The sequence below is a fragment of the Meriones unguiculatus genome, chromosome 14, assembly GCF_030254825.1.
Source record: "Meriones unguiculatus strain TT.TT164.6M chromosome 14, Bangor_MerUng_6.1, whole genome shotgun sequence".
Taxonomy (NCBI): Eukaryota; Metazoa; Chordata; class Mammalia; order Rodentia; family Muridae; genus Meriones; species Meriones unguiculatus.
Genome location: NC_083361.1, coordinates 44,775,826 through 44,798,117, shown reverse-complemented (window position 1 = coordinate 44,798,117; position 22,292 = coordinate 44,775,826). Strand labels below are relative to the sequence as shown.

The following is a 22,292-nucleotide window of genomic DNA, read 5'->3' as shown; positions in this document are numbered from 1 at the left end:
TCCACTCTGGAAAGCTCTGCCCCCTAGAAATCCTCCATAAGCCCCGCATACCGTTCAGTTCCCTACTGTCTTCTCCTGGGAGCACAGGCAGCCACCCTGGATCTATCTCGCCAAACTCTGGATCCCTCCCTCCCAATAAATCGCTTTATGAGATTTTCTGGTGTGATTCCTATCAGAAGAAGCAAAGAAGGGAAGAAGCAAAGAAGTGGAGTGGGACTGGGGCTCGTGATCTCCTCAGCTCAGCTGGGGACACCCTCTCCTGGGAAGAAGAAGAGGAACAGCAAAGCCCAGCAGTTACACTGTAGCACTCCAGCTCAGCCAGGGATAGCCTCCTTCAGCATTTTATCACCTCTGCTGAGGAGACTCCCTTTCAGAGCTATGTGGTGGACACTGGGACACAGTCCCACCTCAGAACTGTGTGGTCTCTGGGCTCCTGAGTCCCAAGATTCCTTTCCATCCAAGCATGAATTCCAACAGAGATTATCATGAGTGGACCTAGTACATGACCCTATTTTATTTAAGTTCTCCTGGCCTTGACTCTCTGAAGCACTTGTATTAGGTTACAGCCACACTGAATCCCAAGTCCACTCTGCCTGTCGCTTCTTATAGAAGCCACTTTTCTGTCCTGTGTGTGTTCTCAGGTTTTGGTCTTTGTGCTTGTTGATCTCTCTGTGTTTTATCTCCTATGTCCCTTAATTAGAGTCCTTACACACCGTATGACCAATAGAGAATACATATTCTAAAATTTAGGTGTTTTCTTTTTAAGTTCTACCCTCAAAATTTTAGGTTAATTCTCTTGCCTAGCTAATATTTTGTAGAATTATAGATCCTAGAGTTTTTGTGCATTTCAAGAAGTAGTCTGCTGCAGCTGTTGAACATATAGAACCTCTCCGCTGCGGTTTCAGAACTGAAGTGGAAAAGCCATGTAGACAAGGTCACTCAATTACAAACTGTATACATGAGAGTCATGTACACTACAGGCTCTAGTCTTTCATTAGGTAATCCTGTGTCACCTGAAAGGAAAGACTGTATAGGTCATCAAAATGAAAAACTTAGAACTGATGTCCTGAATCTTTCAATGCTAAGTTCCTGAGGTACAAAGTCCTATTCCGTATCAGAAAGGTCTCAATAAGAGCTTAGCTGTGGAGCTGAATTAGAGAATGCATGGCTACGATTCTGTCTTTGGAGACTCACAATAGATATCTACTCCTCCACAAATCCACTTAGCCATGTGGATACTACCAAAAGTATCTGTATCCTTAAAATACACTGAGTTACATAGCATGGAACTAATCCAGGGTAGACTAGAAAGCACAGAAAGCAGAACCCGAGAGAGCCTCGTCAAGCTCAAAAATAATAGCCACTTCCCTGTGGCCAGAGCATGGACAGCCTCACCCATGCAGTCAAAAGGTGTGAATCCTACAGTCACAGGGTCACAGACGGGAAGTCTGAAGGCAGGGGTGGACATCAATGGAGCTATGTGAGACAGTGAGTCCTTTTTTTCTTGTCAGAGACCATTTCTATCGCTTTCCTACAGTTGGACTCATACCCTAATGCATAACAACACACAAATTCAAAGGAGAGTGAGGTAGCTCACTGTGTATCCCAGGGGCCATAGCACCTTCCCACTGAGCTGGCTTGCCACTTGCAAAGTTTCCAGAAAACCTTCCTTACTAGGAGACAGTGGACAGAAGGAGTGACAGAGGGGACCCAGCTGGTAAACATTACAGAAGTAAATCATCAAAAAAAATTTGCTTTTGTGCTATCAACAAAAGCAATGATAGCCCAAGCCTCATGTGGGCCAGGAAGGCACTGTTGCTAATTTGTCTTCTAGTTAGTCATTCCTGGCCCTGCCCCAAAGGCCAGCCTGGGCTGCACACCCATTGTACAGAAAATTAAGATATTCCACCACTACACTCCATCTGCATACAACATACACACACGCATGCACACACACACGTTTCTCTTTCACAATAAAACAAAAAGCAACTATGTTTTGCAGATGACTAAAGTGAGAGTCCCACAAGTCAGGACTCCAAGTTCGTCCTGGTAGCAAGAAACAACTGGAAAATGAGGTTCAATATGCAATAATCCTGAGTGCTGAATGTTGTATCTCATATATAAAGTGGTATACTCCCCAAATTCACACAAGGCAAGCCAATTGTACACTTGACAGTGTTTCAACATCATGGGACTTCACAACTAGTGGATGCCTTTGAGACCTTCTCCTTATACCCATGTGGGCCAGTGATTCCATACTGTTCACTAGCCAACAACACCATCCCATACACTAGAGACAAGCACATGATCAAGAACAGGGAGACTATCCTACCTTTCATTATTCCATATGTATATCCCTGTATTCATAGGTCCACTGAAACTCCTCAACCTCAGGATATAGGTGAAAGGTTAGACCAATCATGAAAATTGAACTAGTAACAGGAACAAAAAGTGAGCACACAGACCACCTCAGACACACACATCATAAATTTACCCATATGTCTTAACTGGCACATTCACACAGACCCCTATTTGTTCACATGCCCACAGACACACAACAGAGCCTCATACACTTGCATGTTCTTGCCCACTAGTCTCATACTCAGACTGCTTTTCTAGTTACAAGGACATCACTGGTAAGCCTAGTTCTCACATCACTCCTCCAAACCGCTGTTCCACACTCATATATTCAAGGACGGGCTGAGCCCGCTCAGGTCATTTGCACATTTCTTATATAGTCACAGGACTATCATGTATACATCTTGAGGATAGACAGTCATTAGTCTGTCAATGCAACACAAAGACGACCGATGCTAGGGCCTTTGGCTAGACATTGGGCTCTGGTAGACGTTTTTGTGCAGTTTGAGAAGCACTATAGCTGGGAAGAAGCATAGACTCCAAAGGCAGCCATTAAAAATGGACCCCTTTACTTCCGCCATTACTGGCCCAAGAACTTCTTACAGGTGATATGACTTCTGTGTGCTGTAATTGCTCGTCTATGGAAGTCATGGTGACAAGGTCCAGCTTCTCACAGAGTGTGAATAATGGTGTTTGCCCTTCTGCACATTCCCTTTGCTGGCTCTCCACATCCTCATCTTTTTCTCTGAGTCAGACTGTGTTTCTTTCTGTACCAGTTTCCTTTGGCCCTCTATGCACTCAAGCCAGTTCACCCTCTTTATGTTCAGGAACAAAGGCTGCTTGCCTTTGGTAGGTTCTAACACCATTAACTAATGATCTAAAAGCCTCAGGTGGGTGGAGATGCTCTGGACAGGAAAGTTGATCTCACTAATAGCACCTGTATAAGCAAGTTCATCAGTTCTCCTGAAATTCCAAAATCTTTTTCAAAAAAGAAAAGGAAAGATCGTTGAATATAGGTAAAGGAGAAAACTTATTGGATGAAACAACACTAAAAGGAAGCTTGAAGACAAACAGAAATAAACTGGTTAGGGAAACAGCAGTTGGTCTCAGGTACAACGTGAGTTTCAGCTCTGCAAACCATTATTACAAAAAGAATACTTAGATTACTTGCCTCACAATTGCTGGTGAGACCGGCATGGTGCTGTGCACATTGCATTTTGAAATGTGACCTCCTTCCTCTCTCTCCAAAGATGCTTCCCTCAGTGAAGCATAGACTGCTGGGAAATGAAAGGACCTCTCTCTCAAGGAGTTAATTTTTTTAATTTATTTTTTATTACAATTTATTCACTTTCTATCCCAGCTGTAGCCCTCTCCCTCATCACTTCCCAATCCTGCCCTCCCTCCCTCTTCTCCTCCCATGCCCCTTCCCCAGTCCACTGATAGGGGAGGTCGTCCTTCCACCCTAGCCTATCAGATCTCATTAGGACTTGCTGCATTGTCCTCTTCTGTGGCCTGGTTAGGCTGTTCCCTCCTCAGGGGGAAGTAATCAAAGAGGCAGCTACTGAGTTCATGTCAGAGACAGTCCCTGTTCCCCTTACTAGGGTACCCACTTAGATACTGAGCTGCCATGGTCTACATCTGTGCAAGGGTTCTAGGTTATGTCCATGAATGGTCTTTGGTTAGAGTATCAGTCTCAGAAAAGACTTCTGTGCCCAGATTTTTTGGTTCTGTTGCTCTCCTTCTGGAGCTCCTGTCCCCACCAGGTCTTTCTATCTCCCCCTTCTTTCATAAGATTTCCTGCACTCTGCCCAAAGTTTGGCTATGAGTCTCAGCATCTGCTTTAATACCTTGCTGTGTAGAGTCTTTCAGAGGCCCTCTGTGGTAGGCTTCAAGGAGCTAATTTTATATTGAAATTTTTAGATGTTTTTTATTTTAATTAAAATACAATTATGTGGTTTCCCTCCTCCCTCAAACCTCTTCCATGTCCCCTATCCCCCATGCTCTCTCTTTCTCAAATTCATGTCCTCTTTTTAAAAAAATCATTATTGCTACACATATACACGTGCACACACACACACACACACACACACACACACACTTTAGTCTTCTGAGTCTATTTAATGTTGCTTGTGAGTATATGTTTTAGGGATAGCTATTTGATAGTGGATAGCCAGTTAAGAGACTAATTCCAGGGGAAGATGAATTCCACCTCTCTCTGCAGCTGTTAATTACTTGCAGTTCTTCACCAATGACATCTTGAAATTTCCTCATCCACACTGTCTATCCCCTGGTGTTGTCACTGTTCAAGTCTTGTTTAAACAGCCATGTTGTTGAGATTTCATGGGCGTAGATACCCTGTCATATCTAGTGAGCACAATTTTGAAGCAGATGTTCTGGGACTCTGGCTCTTATTACTTTCCTACCTCTTATTCTGTGATTTTTTTTTCCCTGAGCCTTAGGTGTAGGAATTGTGCTATAGTTGTATCAGTTGGGGATGGACACCCTGTGTCTAATTCTGCATTTTGACCAGCTGTGGCTTCCTATAATGGTCTCCGTATGTTACAAAAAGAAGCTTCTTTGATAAGGGATGAGAGCTACACTTATGTGTAGATGTAAAAGTAAGTCTTAAAATGCATTTTGGAATTATTCTGTATTAAGGAAGTACTATTAATACGTTCTCCTCTCAGGAAAACTTGCCACAGGTAGTTGGCTACATTTAAAGTACTAGGCATGCTTTCCCTCCTGTTAATCAGGCCATGTCCAATTAGACAGGTGTGGGTTACTTCCAAGACCATAGGTGCCACTATTATACCTCTAAGAATATATTGTGTTTTGGTCGTTACTGTGGTTCATAGGCATCATCGTGGGGCAGGACTATTGATTACTTTGCTCTTTTGGCAGCTTCCATAGAACCTTCCAGTACTATGAAAGCTAGTCTTTGGGCAGGAGGCCTTCAGCTCATGCTCAGCTTGATTCCTCTGGGTTCTGAACTTCAACTTTGGGGATGCAAACAAGAGCAAATGTAATAGACTCTATTGTTTCCCCTGACCATGCCTGGTACTAGGGATTTCCTATCCTAAGATAGTCTATTTCATAAGATAGTCTTGGGGAAAACATGGTCACCTCAAGTAGCTTAACTTCATTAACATATATATGTATGTATATTCATTTTTATTTAATATATATTATACATGCATATTATATGTCATCTGTATTATTTTGAGTAAATATTAAATAGTAAGATTTCTTGTAGCTTTTCCAAACAACTCAGAGTTATTTATCCCTCCCAAGTTAAAGCCTCTCCCCCATTTTTCCCATTGCCCTCTTCATATCATTTGATTCCTGCTCTTCCTCTCTACAGACTGCACCCAGGCTCCCCTTTAAGAGACTCTGGTTATATGATCATATCTAAACATCTAGAGCCACAAGCTGGAGAGCACGTGACACTTGAATGTCTGGGTCTGATAATCTTTACTCAACATTTTTTTTAGTCACATCCATTCACCATCAAATTTTATGATTTCATTTTTGTTTACAGCTGATTAGTATTCCACTGTATATGTGAACATTTTCTTTACTTGTTCATCAGTTGAAGAACATTTAGGGTGATTCTACTTCCTGGCTACTGTTAATAGGGTGGCAATGAACATAGCTAAGCAGGTGTCTGTGAAGTAGGATATGAGTCCTTTGCAAATATTGCATGGCATGGTATAGAATAATTTATTTATTCGTAGCTCTTTGAGAACCCTCTGCACTGATTTCCGTAGTGGTTCCACCAGTTTGCAGTCCCACTGAGAGTGAATGAGGGCTCCCCTTTCTCCATATCCTCATTGACACTTGCTGTCAGTTGTTCTTTGTTTGTTTGTTTGGTTGGTTGGTTGGTTGGTTGGTTGGTTGGTTGGTTGTTTTTTTTTTTTTTTATGTTAGCCATTGTGCCTAGGATAAGATGAACTTTCAAAGTAGTTTAAATTTTCATTTCCCTGATTGCTAAGGATGATGAAAACTTTTTGAGTTATTTCTTGGCCATTTTTGTTCCTTCTTTTGGGAAATCTCTGTTCAGAGACATGACCCATTTTTAATAGGGTTGTTTGATTTATTTCCTCTGGTTTTTTGTTGTCATTTGTTTGCTTGGTTGGTTAGTTGGTTGGTTTTAGTTGTTTAGATAGTCTGTCAAATATATAGCTGGTAAAGATTTTCTCTGGGCTTCTTCTTCACCTGATTGATGGTTTCCTTTGCTGTATAAACTGTTTTTGTTTTGTGAGGTCCTGCTTGTCTATTGTTGACCTTAATTTTTAGACAAATTGAGTGCTGGTCAGAGAGCACTTTTCTAGCCATATGTTGTAGGGTCTTGCCTGTGTTTTCTTATAAGCAGTTTTGGCTTTCTGGGAGTCAAATTAAGGCCTTTGGCCCATTTGGAGTTGAGTTTTTGTTTAGGGTATGGACTTCCAGTTTGTCCAGTATACTTATTGAAGATGTTGTCTTTCATTCAGTGTATGATTTTGTCATCTTTGTTAAATATTATATGGCTACAGTTATGTGTGCTCGCACTTTGTTTTTCTATCTTGTTTCATTGGTCTACATATTGTCTCCATACCAGTTCTATACTGTTTCTATACCTTGCAATCTGGAATAATAATCCTTCTAACAATGTTCTTTTGTTCAGTATTTCTTTGGTCTTTTGTGGTTCCACGTAAATTTTTGTATCTTCTATTTCTGCAAATAATGCCATGGGTTTTTTTGGGTTTTTTTTTATATTACACTAAATCTATAAATTTCTTTTGGTATAATGGCCAGTTTTCATAATATTAATTTGACCAATCAATGGGTCTGAGAGGTCTTTCCAAATTCTAGTTATTTCCTCAATCTCCATCCTCAGAGATTTGAATTTTTCATTGTAAATGTTTTAGATTTATTCCTAACTGTTCTGTTTTCTTTGAGGCTACTGTGAATCTTACTGTGTCCATGATCACTCCTCAGTATGTCTGTTGTAATGCATAGAAAGACTATTGATTTTGTATCCTACCACTTGATAGAACTGTTTATCATTTCTAAAAGTTTTCTGGCGGCAATTTTGGAATATCCTCTGTGTAATATTATAGCATATACAATCAGGCATAATTTGACTTCTTAACTATTTGTACTCCTTTAACTATTTGTATTTCCTTCACTTGCCATATTATCCCAGATAATGTTTCAAGCACTGTGTTGAAAAGGAGTAGAAATGGGAGATAGTCCTTTCTCATTCCTTATTTTAGTGGTGTTGCTCCAAGATTTTCTCTGTTTAGGATAATGTTAGATGTGAGTTTGTCATATATGGTCTTTGCTGTGATGAGTATATTCCCTCTAGTTCTACTGTGTTTAACACCACTATCATGAAGCCACATTGGATTTTGTCAAAGGCCTTTTCTGTTTCTATTGAGATAATTTATGATTTTTGTCATTAAGCCCCTTTGTATGATTTATTACATTTATAGGTTGAACTAGTCCTGTATCTCCAGGTTAAAACCAACCTGATCATAATAGATGACCTTTTTCTACAAGTATTCCCTGTAGCACTGGCTTGGTGGACATGAATTCTCTTAGCCTTCTTGAATCACAGGAAGTTTTTATTTCTTCTTCATCTATGGCAAATCATTTTGCTAGTTATGGTAGTCTAGGCTGACATCCATGGTCTTTTAGAACTTGGAGTTCATTGCTCCTGGCTCTTCTAGCTTTAAGGTTTCCATCAAGAAAAAGTTGTTGTTTTAGTAGGCTTGTCTTGTATGTGAGCTGTGGTTTTTTTTGTTTTCGTTTTTGTTTTCCTATTGCAGTTTTCGATAATCTTGGTTTATTCTGTATATTCAGTGTTTTTACTATGGCATGCCACGGAGTTTCTTTTCGAGTTTGTCTATCTGGTGTTCTGTGTACGTCTTGTATCTGAATGTGTATTGCTTTCCTTAGTTTGGAGAAGTTTTCTTCTATGATCATTGACCTGGTATTTTTCTCTTTCATTCATACCCGTAATTTGAAGATTTGCTCTTTTCACAGTGTCTCATAGTTCCTGCATATCACTTTCCTGTGTCTTACTTATTTTTTTAAATATTCTTTGCTTGAGTTGTGTAATTCTTCTACTTTATCTTTGAGTTCTGATATTCTGTCTTCTGCTTGATCTATTCTACTTATAAGGCTTGTCCTGAGTTTTATAATTAGGTTATTGTCCATTTCAATCCCATCTTCACTTCACCTGAGTTTTCTTCAAAAATTCTACTTTCTTATTGGATTCAGTTTTCAAATCCTGGATTGGTCTGTGCTTTCCTTCAGCCTACATTTGTGTTTCTTGGACATCACTTGGGCATTTGCTCTCTTTAAGTTTGTTGAGCTGTCTCTTTGTGTCATCTTTAAATTTCTTAATTTTTTTATTATCTTTATGATGTTTTTTACATTCCTGGTCTTGGGGGTTTGTCTAGGTAATTCTCACGAAGAACATTTCAACAAGACTGATAGATTTTGCAGGAAACATGCTTACTATCTTAACCTTTCATGATGTATATGTGGTTTTGCGATGAGACCTGAGCTTTTAGACTCCTCTCCCTGGTAGTAAGTCTGTTTTGGACACAAAAGGCTGGTGTTAAGGATATTTGACCCTGCCCAAACCTGGAGTCTGGGGGTAAGGCATAGGTAGAACCCATAAGTCTGAGCCAGGGCCCTGGTTGTGGGCCTAGGGTAGCTGTGAGGATTAAAGAAGTTGAAGGCAGAAAAAGGTGTGGTGGACTCACCAAGTTGGGATGATACACAGGATTTGTGGACTGGAAGAGGCTTGGAAATTGAGTAAGGAAATTGGGTGTGGTGGACTGCAATAAAGTCAAGAGGACACATGGATTGAGATGTGTATAGGACATCAGTCCTGGCACAAGTGTCAGGTTGAGGACAGTGTAGGCAGTGGTCCCCAGACTAGGCCAGGGTACTTGATGTTTGGACCTGGGCTAAGTCTAAGGATTGCGAAAGATACAGGTGTGGTAGGTCAGGCAGACAGACCTAGCAAGCTGGGCTGAAGTAAAGATACGCAGGCAGAGTGTGCCTGGAGATTGGTTACAGCACAGATAGAATAAGGTTAAGAAGACACAGGGCACTGGGCTGGTGCATAAGGTCATACCTAGCTTTTAAACCAAGTGCTACATAAATGCATAAGCCAAATACAAAAAGACCTGAGCAGTGAAACCTGGCCTCACACAGAGGCTGCACGACTCTGCCTCTGTTTGATAAGGGGGTAAAGGAAAGAGCCTTTGTGTTTCCAGCAGAAAGGAAGCCAAGGTGGATGTCTGGGAAACACATTATCTCCTTTATGCTGTGAACTCTTTTTCATTAAGACTGTCTAAGACTTTTTAATGTGATTTTCTTCCATCTGAACACCTTAGCTGTGGTAGAATTTTTAGTATGCTATGCTGGGAAATTCTCCAAGGCCAAGACCCAGTTATAGATCAAAGTGTGAGAGGGTTGCTCCAACTTCATTCTTTCATACTTTCGGTGAGGACAACTTTACAAGGATAAGAACTATAATACTGAGGGAGTACCAATAAGCTCTGCTTCCACTATAGGATCAGAGCTATAAATAATCCAAGGGATGCCTGCAGTGGCTTCATCCTATCCAGATATTAAAGACCTCTGGGAACCCTGGCTGAGCATTTGTCTCCTACTCAATTAGATGTAGGTCAGTGGCACCAAAAAAAAAAAAAAAAAAATGGTGTGGGCATTGCTCAGGGATCAGGTTACCTGAGCTCAGAACTCAACACCTAGTTCCATGCTAGGTTCTGTTCAAGGCACTGGCCCCAACACTGATGAACAGGAATAATAAGGGATCTCCCACAAAGAATAGCTAAGGAAAGACCAAGAAACAGATCACAGCTAGTAACAGTAGCAGTAACAGTAATCCAGGAAGCAGTGTACAGGGAGAGTGAGTGAGTGAGTTAGTTCGTTCACCCCCAGACACTGGGGTCTGACAGCAGCAATGTAGTCTGAGGGTACCTGTCTACAGAGCCCAGAGACCTTTGTCTGGGGAAAGAACCAGAGCAACCCAGGAAAACTACAAAGGGGGAACTCTCACCTCTTGAGGAACTCTACAAAATTCTGGAAGCACAGAAGTTATAGAAGCACAAATCAAAACACAACTACTCTAACATGTCTCCAATTTTTTTTTTCCTTCTTTACCTAAGACCAAACCAGCCAAGGGAAGGGTTTGTATTTCACAAGTTGTTATATATATATGATTTTCATTTGCAAGTTACACTAGCAACATATAATAAATTTTATATTCTTTCAGTCTACAAAATATAAAGCAAGTCAGATAAAAAAACCTTGAACCATAAAAAAATTAATAAATTTACACTGACTGTATAGTAAGTTCTCTAACTATATAGGAATCAAGCTCTAATTATATAACTGAAAGACAACAGAAAAAAGTGCTGAAGTTTACAAATTAAACAACATATATCTAAGCCAGGCATGGTAGCATATACTTATAGCACCAGGTGCTCAAGGAGGCTAAGACCAGAGGATCACTTGAGCTCCAGGGTTTAAGGCCAGCCTGGCCAATATATTAATACTCTGTCTTCCCCCACACATACATACTCAAAAAACCAACAAAATAAATAAGTTGAAATTTTTTAAAGAGAAAACTAAATGAAACTAAAATTCAAAGATCAAAATCTACAGGATGAAGCTAAAGAAATGCTACAAGATATGAATCACAGTCACTTAGAAAAACAGTTGTTACAGATATAAGAATGCTCCCAATGTACACCCTTACACAAATCAGTCTAACATAGTGGTTAGCTACTACAAACAAATCAAATGATCACAGGGACTGACGCAGAGAAGTATACACAAAACACAAAACCCAGTTCTGAAAGGAATTCTCAGTACAACTGGAAAAGAAAGGGGTTTCTCCAATCTCATAAGAGCTTCTACAGGATAACAGCTGGTGTCCTGCTGATGGTGGAAGCTATGTGATCTCTTAAAAATACTCCCCACGAGATCAGGAAAATAACAGTGTACAACACTAACCCAGGAAGCCATACACGTGTGTTTACAGTGAACATCTGGACAAAAGAAAAGTATAATGCTATTTACAATTGCTCCAAAGAGAAGGAGATTTGAAGATTTAGCAAAAACTGCATATGGACTGTACAATGATTTTTTAAACAAAAGCCAAAATAAATCAAGAGATGAACCATGTTTATAGACTTTAAGAGCACATAAAGTGTATATGGAACAAGAATGACCACTGTATGGAACAACTTTGGGGAAATTTAGCAAGCGAGAGATGTACCCTCCAGTGTGAAGACAGGACACACCTGCCATAATCAAGACCCTGTGGGAAGGGCATGAATGGGCACTTAACCCATGTGCCAAACAAGAAACCAGAAATATGCCCCACAAAAGCTCCAATTGCTTTTTAAATTGTTTTTAGATGCATTTATTTTATGTATATGGTTATTTTACTTTCATGTAAGTCTGTGCACCATGTGTATGCCTGGGCGGAGGGAAGCAAAAAGAAGCAATCCAATCACTTGGAACTAGAGTAATAGACAGTTGTAAGCCTCCATGTGAATTTTGGGAATTAACCCAGGTCCTCTGCAACAATAAGTACTCTCAACCATTGAGCCATCTCCTCAGCCCTCCAAACACTTAAAAAATTATGCAGGAACAGAAGCAATTTAGAAGAGGTGAGAACGTTTTCTCAATAAATGGTGCTAGAGTAATTGGACATCCATGGATGAACCTCAGTCTACAACTCACAGAGATACAAGAACCAGCTCAAAGCTAAAATTTTAACTATTTTAGGGAACTACAGCTGAGCAATGAGTTGTTAGGCTTAATACTAAAATCATAATCTCTAAGAACACACAAACTTAATAAGCCACCCTAAAAGAAAATATTTGCAAAGTGCACAGCAAAACAAAGTACTTATATATCTCAAATATATAAGTACTCAAAATTCAACATTAAAAATTCAATTACAGATTGGGAAAGGATCTTCACCAACCCTATATCTGACAGAGGGCTAATATCCAGAATATATAAAGAACTAAAGAAATTAAAAAGCAATAAATCAAGCAATCCAATTAAAAAATGGGGGTACCGAGCTAAAAAGAGAATTCTCTGTAGATGAATATCGAATGGCAGAGAAACACTTAAAGAAATGCTCAATGTCCTTAGCCGTGGGAGATGCAAATCAAAACAACCCTGAGATTTCACCTTACACCCATCAGAATGGCTAAGATAAAAAATTAAAGTGACAATACATGCTGGAGAGGTGGTTGAGAAAGGGTTACCCTGCTCCACTGCTGATGGGAATGTAAACTTGTACAACCACTTTGGAAATCAACCTGGCTCTTTCTCAGACAATTACGAATAGTGCTTCCTCAAGATCCACTCCTAGACATATATCCAAAATATGCTCAAGTATACAATAAGGACATTTGTTCAACCATGTTCATAGCAGCTTTATTCATAATAGCCAGAACCTGGAAACAACCCAGATGTCCCTCAACTGAACAATGGATACCGAAATTGTGGTACATTTACACAATGAATACTACTCAGCAATTAAAAACAAAGAAATCATGAAATTTGCAGGCAAATGGTAGGATCTAGAAAAGATTATCCTGAGTGAGATATCCCAGAAGCAGAAAGACACACACAGTATATACTCACTTATAAGTGGACACTAGACCTATAAGATAAGATAAACACACTAAAATCTGTACACCTAAAGAAGATAAACAAGAAGGAGGATGCTGGGTAAGATGATCAATCCTCACTTAGAAAGACAAATGGGATGGACATTGGAAGAAGGAGAAAACAAGAAATAGGACAGGAGCCTACCACACAGGGCCTCTGACAGGCACTACCTAGAAATGTATCAAAGCAGATGCTGAGACCCCTAACCAAACTTTGAGCAGAGTGTAGGGAATCTTACGAAAGAAGGGGGAGTTAGTAAGACCTGGAGAGGACAGGAGCTCCACAAGGAGAGCAACAGAACCAAAATATCTGGGCACAGGAGTCTTTTCTGAGACTGATACTCCAACCAAAGACCATTCATTTTTTTTAATTTATTATTATTATTATTATTATTATTATTATTATTATTATTATCAGTTACATTTTATTAACTCTGTATCCCAGCCATGTCCCGATCCCTCATTTCCTTCCAGTCCCTCCCTCCCTCCCTCATCTCCACCATGCCCCTTTCCAAGTCCACTGATGGGGGGGACCTCCTCCCCATTCATCTGATCCTGTTTTATCAGGCATCTTCAGGACTGGCTGCAAAGCCCTCCTCTGTGGCCTAACAGGACTGCTCCTCCCTTCGGGGGTGGGGAGACCAAAGAGCCAGTCATTGAGTTCCTGTTAGAAATAGTCCTTGTTCCCCTCACTTTGGGAAACCAATTGGTTACTGAGCTACCACAGGCTACATCTGAGTGGAGGTTCTAGAAGACCATTCATGTACATAACCTAGAACCCCTGCTCAGATGTACCCATGGTAGCTCAGTATCCAAGTGGGTACCCTAGTAAGGGAAACAGGGACTGTCTCTGACATGAAATCAGTGGCTGGCTCTTTGACCACCCCTCCCTGAGGGAGGAGCAGCCTTGCCAGGCCATAGAGAAGGACAATGCTGCCAGTTCTGATGAGACCTGATAAGCTAGGGTCAGATGGAAAGGGAGGAGGACCTCCCCTGTCAGTGGACTTAGATAGGGGCATGGGAGGAGATGAGAGAGGGCAGGTGGGATTGTGAGGGAATGAATGAGGGGGCTACAGCTAGGATACAAAGCAAATAAAATGTAACTAATGTAAAAAAAATTTTTAATGTAATTTAAAAAAGAAAAAGAAAAGAAAAAATTCAATTACAAAATACATAAATGACAACTTACAGTCATCTCACTAAGCTTTTCTGGTGATCTCATACCCCCATTTGTTTTTGTCAGTGCCCATGATTCAGCAACTATTTGGGGACAGTTGCTTTTTCTGCCTAGAAAGAGGGACATTCTAATCCTTAGGAATTACATCTTTCCAATTTGACTAAATAAAACTGAGTCTATCAAAGCATCCAAAAAACTGTCCTGACCATAAGGCACTGGTAGACCATGGGAAGCAGATGTGTAGTTACCTCAAATATGATCAGAGTATAAACCCCCGTGAGGATGGCCACTGCAATCGTCACTTGTGCTTCAACACTTGCCCCAAGGAACTGATGGGCCAGCAAGAGAGGAACAAGGTGGGTCTGTTGGAGGGAAGCATGGATGCTGATGGAAACAGTCTCCCTGGAAAATAAATTAAAGACTATAAGGTTGGTCAAGAACACAAAGTGAATAATTAGTATACTTCCTCAGTTACCATTTCTAGCAAATCAACATGACCAGAGTCACAGCCTAAGGCATTCCACAGTGATTCAGCCCAATGCACAGACAGAAAAGCCCTGAGTACAAGCCTGTGGCACAAGGCACAGTCTTTCTGAACCACTCAACAGGAGTGCTTCAGTCTTTTTACAAGTGGCAATTCAACAATTAGCTTGCACAGTGGAAATGGGTTTAGCCATTCATTTTCTTCATCATCATCAACACAGTGGAGCACTTTGTTTGCTAATTTAGAGCATCACTAGCTACTTAACCTTTGGTCCCCAATAGTGTTAAACAGCACCTAAAGTGGGAAGTGTAGAAAGAATGTCTCGCATATTTGTATAGATGCCTGTCGATTAAGAAGCCTCTGGTCTAGAGGAAAGGGTAGAATAGAAGGTGGGACATCTGGCAGGCAGAAAGGATTCTGGCATATAGACAGGCATGGGAGAGTTGTCTGAGAAGATGTCAAGGGAACAGATGCATGATACCTGAGCAGAGGTAACCAGCCACATGGTAGAATGTAGATTAATATAAATGGGTTATTTTAAGTTATGAACCAGTCAGAGAAGAGCCTTGCTATATGGCCAAGGTATTTGTAAATATACTTTGAATCTCATGAGTGATTATTCCGGGAGCTTGGGGATGGGAAAACAACCCACATTACAGGGAAGCCTGAGGAAAATCAAGTGTGACATGTAGAAACAGTTGCTCAATAACTTTGGTGAGCCTAGTAGTGTCCATTAGTACCCCAAGTTCATATGTTGAACTTCTAACTCTGCATACCTCAGAATGTAATTATTTAGAGATGGTTCTTAAGGAAGTCATAATGATGAAATGAAATCATGAGGGTAGGCCTAATTCAGTGGGACTTATGTCCTTCAGAGGATACTAGGACACAGACATATAGGGAAGAGAAAACAAGATAACATTTGTAACCCAAGAGGCTAAGGCTGTCAACAGCTAGATGTCAAATTCCCATTCTCTTAAGTTCCAAATACATATGTGTGGTGCTCCAGCCCTCAAGAGTATGCACCCTAACTGACTAGGAGTAACTAAGAATGAAGGTTAGAGATAGGGTACTTTTTGTTATATAGAAGAAGCCTAATATCACCCCAGTGTATTAGAGATTGCATGCCAAGATGATGCTGGCGTTGCACTCTCAGCCTTCTCAGCCCCCAGAACAGTAGATACATAAACTTCTCAGGGGTAGTTCAGGTAGTCCTCCACTCAGGCTTGGATATTCTGGTATGTCTGTAGAAGACAGCCTGAAGACGGTAAACCTTACCCAGAAAACTTGTCCCCAAACCAAAAACCCACCTGCTCACTATCTCAAAGTTTCTGCTCACCACCACATGCTCGCTCCTTGGATTTAAAAGGACAGTCCAATTGTGAGTGACCTGTAGGAGTCAAAATGTAAAATTGCAATAACTCTTGGGAATAAATACCATGTAACATAAGGGTGCATATTCAGGACATACACTTTTTTTTTTTACAAATATTCTAAAATGACAGTTGATCTAATTCTTGAATATAGAACTTGCGAGTGAGGATGGCCAACAATACTGATTTATGAGTAAAATAAATCACTACAAATTATTGGAATTATTTGAGTCTTAGACAATCTTTTAGCCCTTTGAGGCAACTTACAAAAAAATGCCTCTTTGGAATTGCTTCCTGCTTACAGCCACGAGGCACACACTTGTCCCCAAGATACCCCAGCACCCTCTGTCACAGCAGTTTCCTCCCACAGAGCTAAGCTGGAACAGCTGCTACTGCAGACAAACCTTCTCTGAGCCAGCACAGCAGAGGGCAGCTGGAGGACCAGAGAGAAGACTTCCAGTGGGAGGACAGGAGTTTCCCCATCTGATGGAAGGAAACTGAACATAGAGCTCTAAAATAGGTCTCTGCAGAGAACCTCATACATGAGAAAACAGAAATCATCTTAAAAGACTTGGGCATTTGCAAAAATAGTATTTGGAGGAAATGTTCTGTGTGTTACTGGAGATGGATTTGTATGTGGGCATTTGCAAAGTGCCAGCATGTTACAAAGAGCCTTCTAGGAAGAGCAAGGAGAAGCGATACAACTCATTTAATCTGGATAAAAAAAAATATGCATAGTAGAGAAGGCACCTAGACAATAGACCCTACTTCTATTCATCTATAACATAGCAGAAAAACTATAATCAACAACCTGTGAGGTGAAAATAACTTGAAGAATGTGCAGCCTTCTGACACAGAGATGGTGAAGGTTTCAGAAGGTAACAATGTCAACTGCTCTGATTTGATTATTATACATTGTATACAAGTGTCACACTATTACACTCTATCATATTGTGTCATACATACACACTGTGCCAACTAAAACTTTTAACTGTAAAATAATGCTAAAGACATCAGGATATACCCATAGTCTTTGGCATAAAAAAAGCAAAGGCACAAGGCAAACACATGTGCTCCACCCCCTGTTCACTACAGCAGCGTGAGCTCCTTGAGTGGAAACTGAGTTTCTGTCTTAAGATCATTCTGCAGTTTAGAATGTTGGTTTATACCAGTTATTGACAATTACCATCCTTGCTTATAACTAGACTTTTGCCCTGTGGACCATGATTGACAGAGCAGGAAAATGTAAAGGGCACCACCTTGCTCACAAACAGGATTTCCTTCTAATGGTTGGTCATATCAAGGGGAACTCCTGAGCACAGAACGTATCTCCCTGCAGGAGTTCCCATGGGTGTCCAGTGGAGTCACTGACACCATGACATGGGGAGAGGTGAGGCTCATGGAGAAGCACCGAGCCTTTGATGCCTAGGCTCTGATTGCTGCTGGCTTGCCTCCTGCACACAGGTGCATCTTGCAGAATGGGAGCTGAAGGCACAGCTCGACACAAGGCCCACAAACACAGGGCTCAGGAACCTACCTGCTTGGCAATTGCCACAAGCACAGGGCAGCTGTGGTGTCCACCTGTGCTCTGTGACGTCAGGTGAGCCTCAAACTGACTTGCACTTTACAACAAAAACTGCTAAAGTCCATAATGTTTCCCTGAATAAACCAAGAAATTTATTTTACTGCATGAAGAACTTGCAAGTGGGACTTGACTGTAATGGCATGGAATAAGAATTTCAGTGACAAAGAGAAAGATAAGCATCAATGGCTTCACTAATAATGGAATTGCTGCCTTTTGGGCTTCCATCAAATCCGTTCAATAGGAAACTCAGTTTATAATGAGATGCAGTGAGATTTTACAATTCCTTTCAAATGACGTGGAAGTATAACCTGCTGTGGTCGCCGCCGCCTGCTGCCCGTTGGGTCACTCTGGGTCACCATCACCACGACATGCTCTTCTTTCCCTGAACCACTTGGTCCACCAGTCATTAGGGCCCCTGCCAGGTCCAGCTGAAGCACTGTGGAGTCCACGTGGCCACTGAGGTTCACAGCTGAGGGTGCATCAAGGTAAACCACAGAGCAAGGAAGAAACACCTACTATTACCCAATCACATACCCCCCCCCCCCGCTGCCAAAAAAAAAAAAAAACTACACACCTTCCTAAGCCTCACAGAGAAATGGACATCCATCCATCTACACCATCCCCTGTACCCCGGCCCAGTTATCACTTCAGGCCCTCAATACTACACATGCAATTGGTTCTGTGTTTCTCCACCACGTTTAGTGTCTGTCGCCTGAGTTCTGAATGATATCTACCCAGTACTCATGGCTGTCTTTCCGCTTACACTTTTTACAGCCAAGATAAAATTCCCATCAAGTTCACGGGCCCATAGAAGGCCAGGTGCCATCACAAATAAACTAACCCATACGCACGTCTAAGCTGCGCTCTATCAAATTCCTGGTTATGAGGAGAGAAACCACAGTGAGAATTTTAAGCATTCTGAAGCTGGCAAAATTCAATGGTGTCCACAGCAATGAGAAGGTTGAAGGTCGAAGGTAGATCAAGCAAGGCCTATGAGGGAATGAGGTCCCTCCCACTTCACAGTTCTTCCCATGACACTGAGCACTGCCGTACCCTTTCCCTTAGCTCCCACACCCTGCCTGTGTGTTTTACAAACACAGGAGCCCATGTTCCTCAACTGCATCTTGACTCTCAGACCCTCCCACCCAGGTCCTAGTAGCACGGAGTGTTTAAGAGCGACAGTGGATTCTATGGGATGGCTAGCCCAGGCATTTGCCCCCGGGCTCCAAAGACTTGGGAAAGAGCTTGCTGGGTTGAGACTGTGGCCATTTCCTTTGTTCTGCCTTCAGCCCCTAGAAACGCAATTGGTTTATTTGAGGCAGGTATCTACGGGGTTTCCTCTGAGTGTTGAGGAAAGCCAGTTCATAAGTGGCTCATTTTCTCTCTCTCTCTCTCTTTTTTTTTTAATCTTCAAAATACTGCTTTTTAAAACTGTACAAAACACCCTGGTGAAAGAAATGTTTTATGAGCCCTGGGACCTGTGTGATGGCGGTTCCACACTGCTTGATACTTGGATGTAGAAGGGACAAATAAAAAATGGAAGACACATATGGAGCAGAATTTGCAAAGAAAAGGTCCAAGAGACCCTGTTGCTCTGCCAACCTGAAACTTTCCTGTCCTGGTCTTTCCCCAGGTACTCAGGAGGAATCAGTAAAAGGAAAGAAACCATAATGGTCTAAGACACCAGGAAGTAGAACAGTGCCACCTAGTGGCAAATTTCAGAAGCGCAGCAGGCCTCTCCCTCTCTCCCCGCTCCTTCCTCCCCCGAGTGTTTGGCCTGTTACCTACTGAGAATAAAACAAAGCCTTTGTCCTCGGGTGCTGTCGTTATTGTTCTCCCACCTGTGAACAAACGCTTGACAAGAGGAGCTGGGGGGGGACAGGAAAATGTGTTCTGGCTATCAGTTTGAGAACATCTAGTCCTTCGTGGTGGGGAAAGCAAGATACAAGGTGAGTCCACTGCAATGAGAACATTCTGGAACAGAGGCTGGAGCCAACAAGGCTGGTCTGTAACCGTCAGGCCCACTCCCCTGACCACTTCCTGTAGTGGGCCACGCTTCCCAAAGATTCCGCAACCTCCCAGACCAGCACATGAATCTTTGTGGGGTCTGACAGCATTAGTGGGGCGGTGACCAGGCAACATTAAAACACCCTACAGTTACCCATTCAAATGGAGAATACGAGCATCTAAGGGGCATAATCCCTACACATGTACCCCCTTCCCTTCCCCGATGCATACTCAGGGCTCCAAGCCCAACCTAAAGTTCGGCATCGTGCTGGGTGCCCACGTGACAAACGGAAGCCTTCGGGTTGAGCTCTACTCTGCAATTCTATTTAACCCATGACTTCCAGCCATAGCATGAGCCTAACCACAGTCCATGTCTCGCTCTGCACAAGGGCACCCATCTTCGGCGGGGCCCCCACCTCTGCAGAACGTCACTAGACGCTTTGCCCCCTCCAAAACACGTCCAAGGGGCTGGGTCTCTTCCCGCATTCTCCTGACCGTGTTCTGCTCTACTCTGCGCTCTGTCACAGGCGTTCATTCACAGCGCTCTGAAACTTATTTTAGATGTTCTCCCGGACAGGTGTATCTCTTCGAGCAAAGGGACTACTTCTTACTCTTTTCTTCCAAGATCAGACGCGATCGGGGTGGTATGGCCGTAGACTACTCTTTTTTTTTTTTTTTTTTTTTTTTTCCTTTTGTTTTGTTTTATTTTTTTCTGGACGACAATGGATTCTCAAATCGTTAGATGTCCCTAAACTGTACGTGGTTTCCAAACAAAGATTTGTTTATGGAAACATCTTTGAAGTCCTCCAAATCTAGACCAGACTTCCAGACAGATAGAAGCATGGAGAAGACAAAAACTGCTTCCGTTCTCTGGTGCATCTGCCACACTCTTCCTGCCTTGCCCATTTGCCAAACTTTAAGCTTTGCCTGTCATTCAAGGCCTAACTCAACATCCCCTCAGAGTTCCAAAAATCATCCTCAGAGGTCCTGGTGGACTACACCCCCTCGTCTTCCATTACTCCTCTGAGGACAGGGACCTTCTCCTCCTCCTCTGCTAGCTGTCCCAGTGCCCAAGGAGGAACATGAGGAAATACTTCAGAGAAGCAGGCGATGAGCTGCTGCAGAGCATGGGACAGTCTCAAAAAGAGGCCTCCGCTCACACCTACACTGCTGAGTCCTCAAAGTCCATCAAACATTAGGCCCAGTATTACCAGCCCCAGGTTCCCTGCCGTATCAAGCTTTGGCCCTCTTTTGGACTGGGCCTTAATTTTAGTCCTTGACCTGCAATCTGTCCTCCTCCTGACACCACCTGAGGATTCCTTCTTCCTTTTCCGTAGTTGCCTAGGATACGAGATTTCCAGGTATTTGCTTCATTATAGTTATAGTGTATGCCTGTGCAGGGGTTTCTGAAAGAAATTAACATTTTTGAACTGGTGGGCTGAAGGAAGCTGAGCACTCCCCTCAACACATCGGGTATCATCCAACCCAGTGATTCCAGGTGGAAAAGGTCCCTGAGGGAGGATTTGGTCAGCTTACTCCCTAGTGCGCTAGATCTTCATTTCCTGCTCTCGGCTCAGGCCTTCAGTCTCAGACAGATACACAAACCATCAGCCCCCAAATGCTTTCTTTCCACTTGGATTTGCAAGTGAACTTCTCAGCTTTCACAATTATGTGAGCCAATCCTTAGATTAATTCTTGTTTTACATATGCATATATATACATAAATATACATATGTGTACATATATATAAACATACATATGTGTGCATATATATATATATACATATGTACACATATGTGTATATATATTGTTTCCACCTGTGTTTTGTTAGTCTAATTTATGGGGTCCTATTTAGAGACCCTAAAAAAAAGCAATGGGGGCAATTGTTTTCATTCCCTACCCTGTTTCCTCTACATTGCTCTTGATACAGCTCAAGGTGTGATGAGGCGGGGAAGAGAGCACAAAAAGAGGTAGAAAAAGAAAGGGTGAGGTGTTGAGAAAGAAGCAAAGTGGAGGGAAGGAGAAAAGGATGGAGAACAAATCTAGTAACCTGTAAGTAAAGGGTTCCTGGCCTCCACTCCTTTACATAACGCCCTGGGAGCCTTGCCGTCCTGTCCCATAACAAGCACAGACAACAATTCAGGGACAAAGAACTTCAGGTGCCTGCAATTACAGGTTTCTAAAATAAACCCTGCAATTACTGAGCTGACACAGCCTAACTGCTACAAGGAGACGCAGATGTTCACAAGGAAGACACAGCCTTGCTCTTCCCCAACTGGGGGCAAGTGGCTCTTTATCCAAGAGCCTTTCCTGTCGCAGCACAGAGTCCAGGTCTCCAGCCGCAATCCAGCCAGGAAGGCTAGGAAAGTTCAAGAAAGGTGAACACCCAGGCTGTGCTTCTCCTAAGAACTGCCCTCAAAGATCAGTTCCACCCCACAGACACACTTTGTCTGTCTCTTTCCTTGTTTTGGTGTTCTAAGACAGAGTCTCACTATGTGGCAGATTTTTGTCTTGAAGTTAAAGTCTTCCTGCCTCAGCTTTACAAATGTCATGATCAAAGTCATGCCTCACCAACATCCTAGACCTGAAG

General features: G+C 42.0%; 1 protein-coding gene across 2 annotated transcripts in view; it reads right to left on the bottom strand.

Annotated features, from left to right (window-relative positions):
* The window catches only part of Oca2 (OCA2 melanosomal transmembrane protein), a 321,231-nt gene that overhangs the window by 264,856 nt on the left and 34,083 nt on the right, over positions 1 to 22,292 (bottom strand). For both annotated transcript variants that reach the window (XM_060366263.1, XM_060366262.1), the window contains 3 exons: positions 18,004 to 18,164; positions 16,048 to 16,127; positions 14,502 to 14,655 (listed from right to left, as the gene is read on the bottom strand). In XM_060366263.1, the coding sequence (XP_060222246.1) occupies positions 14,502 to 14,655; positions 16,048 to 16,127; positions 18,004 to 18,164 (395 nt within the window). The remainder of the gene's footprint in view (positions 1 to 14,501; positions 14,656 to 16,047; positions 16,128 to 18,003; positions 18,165 to 22,292) is intronic.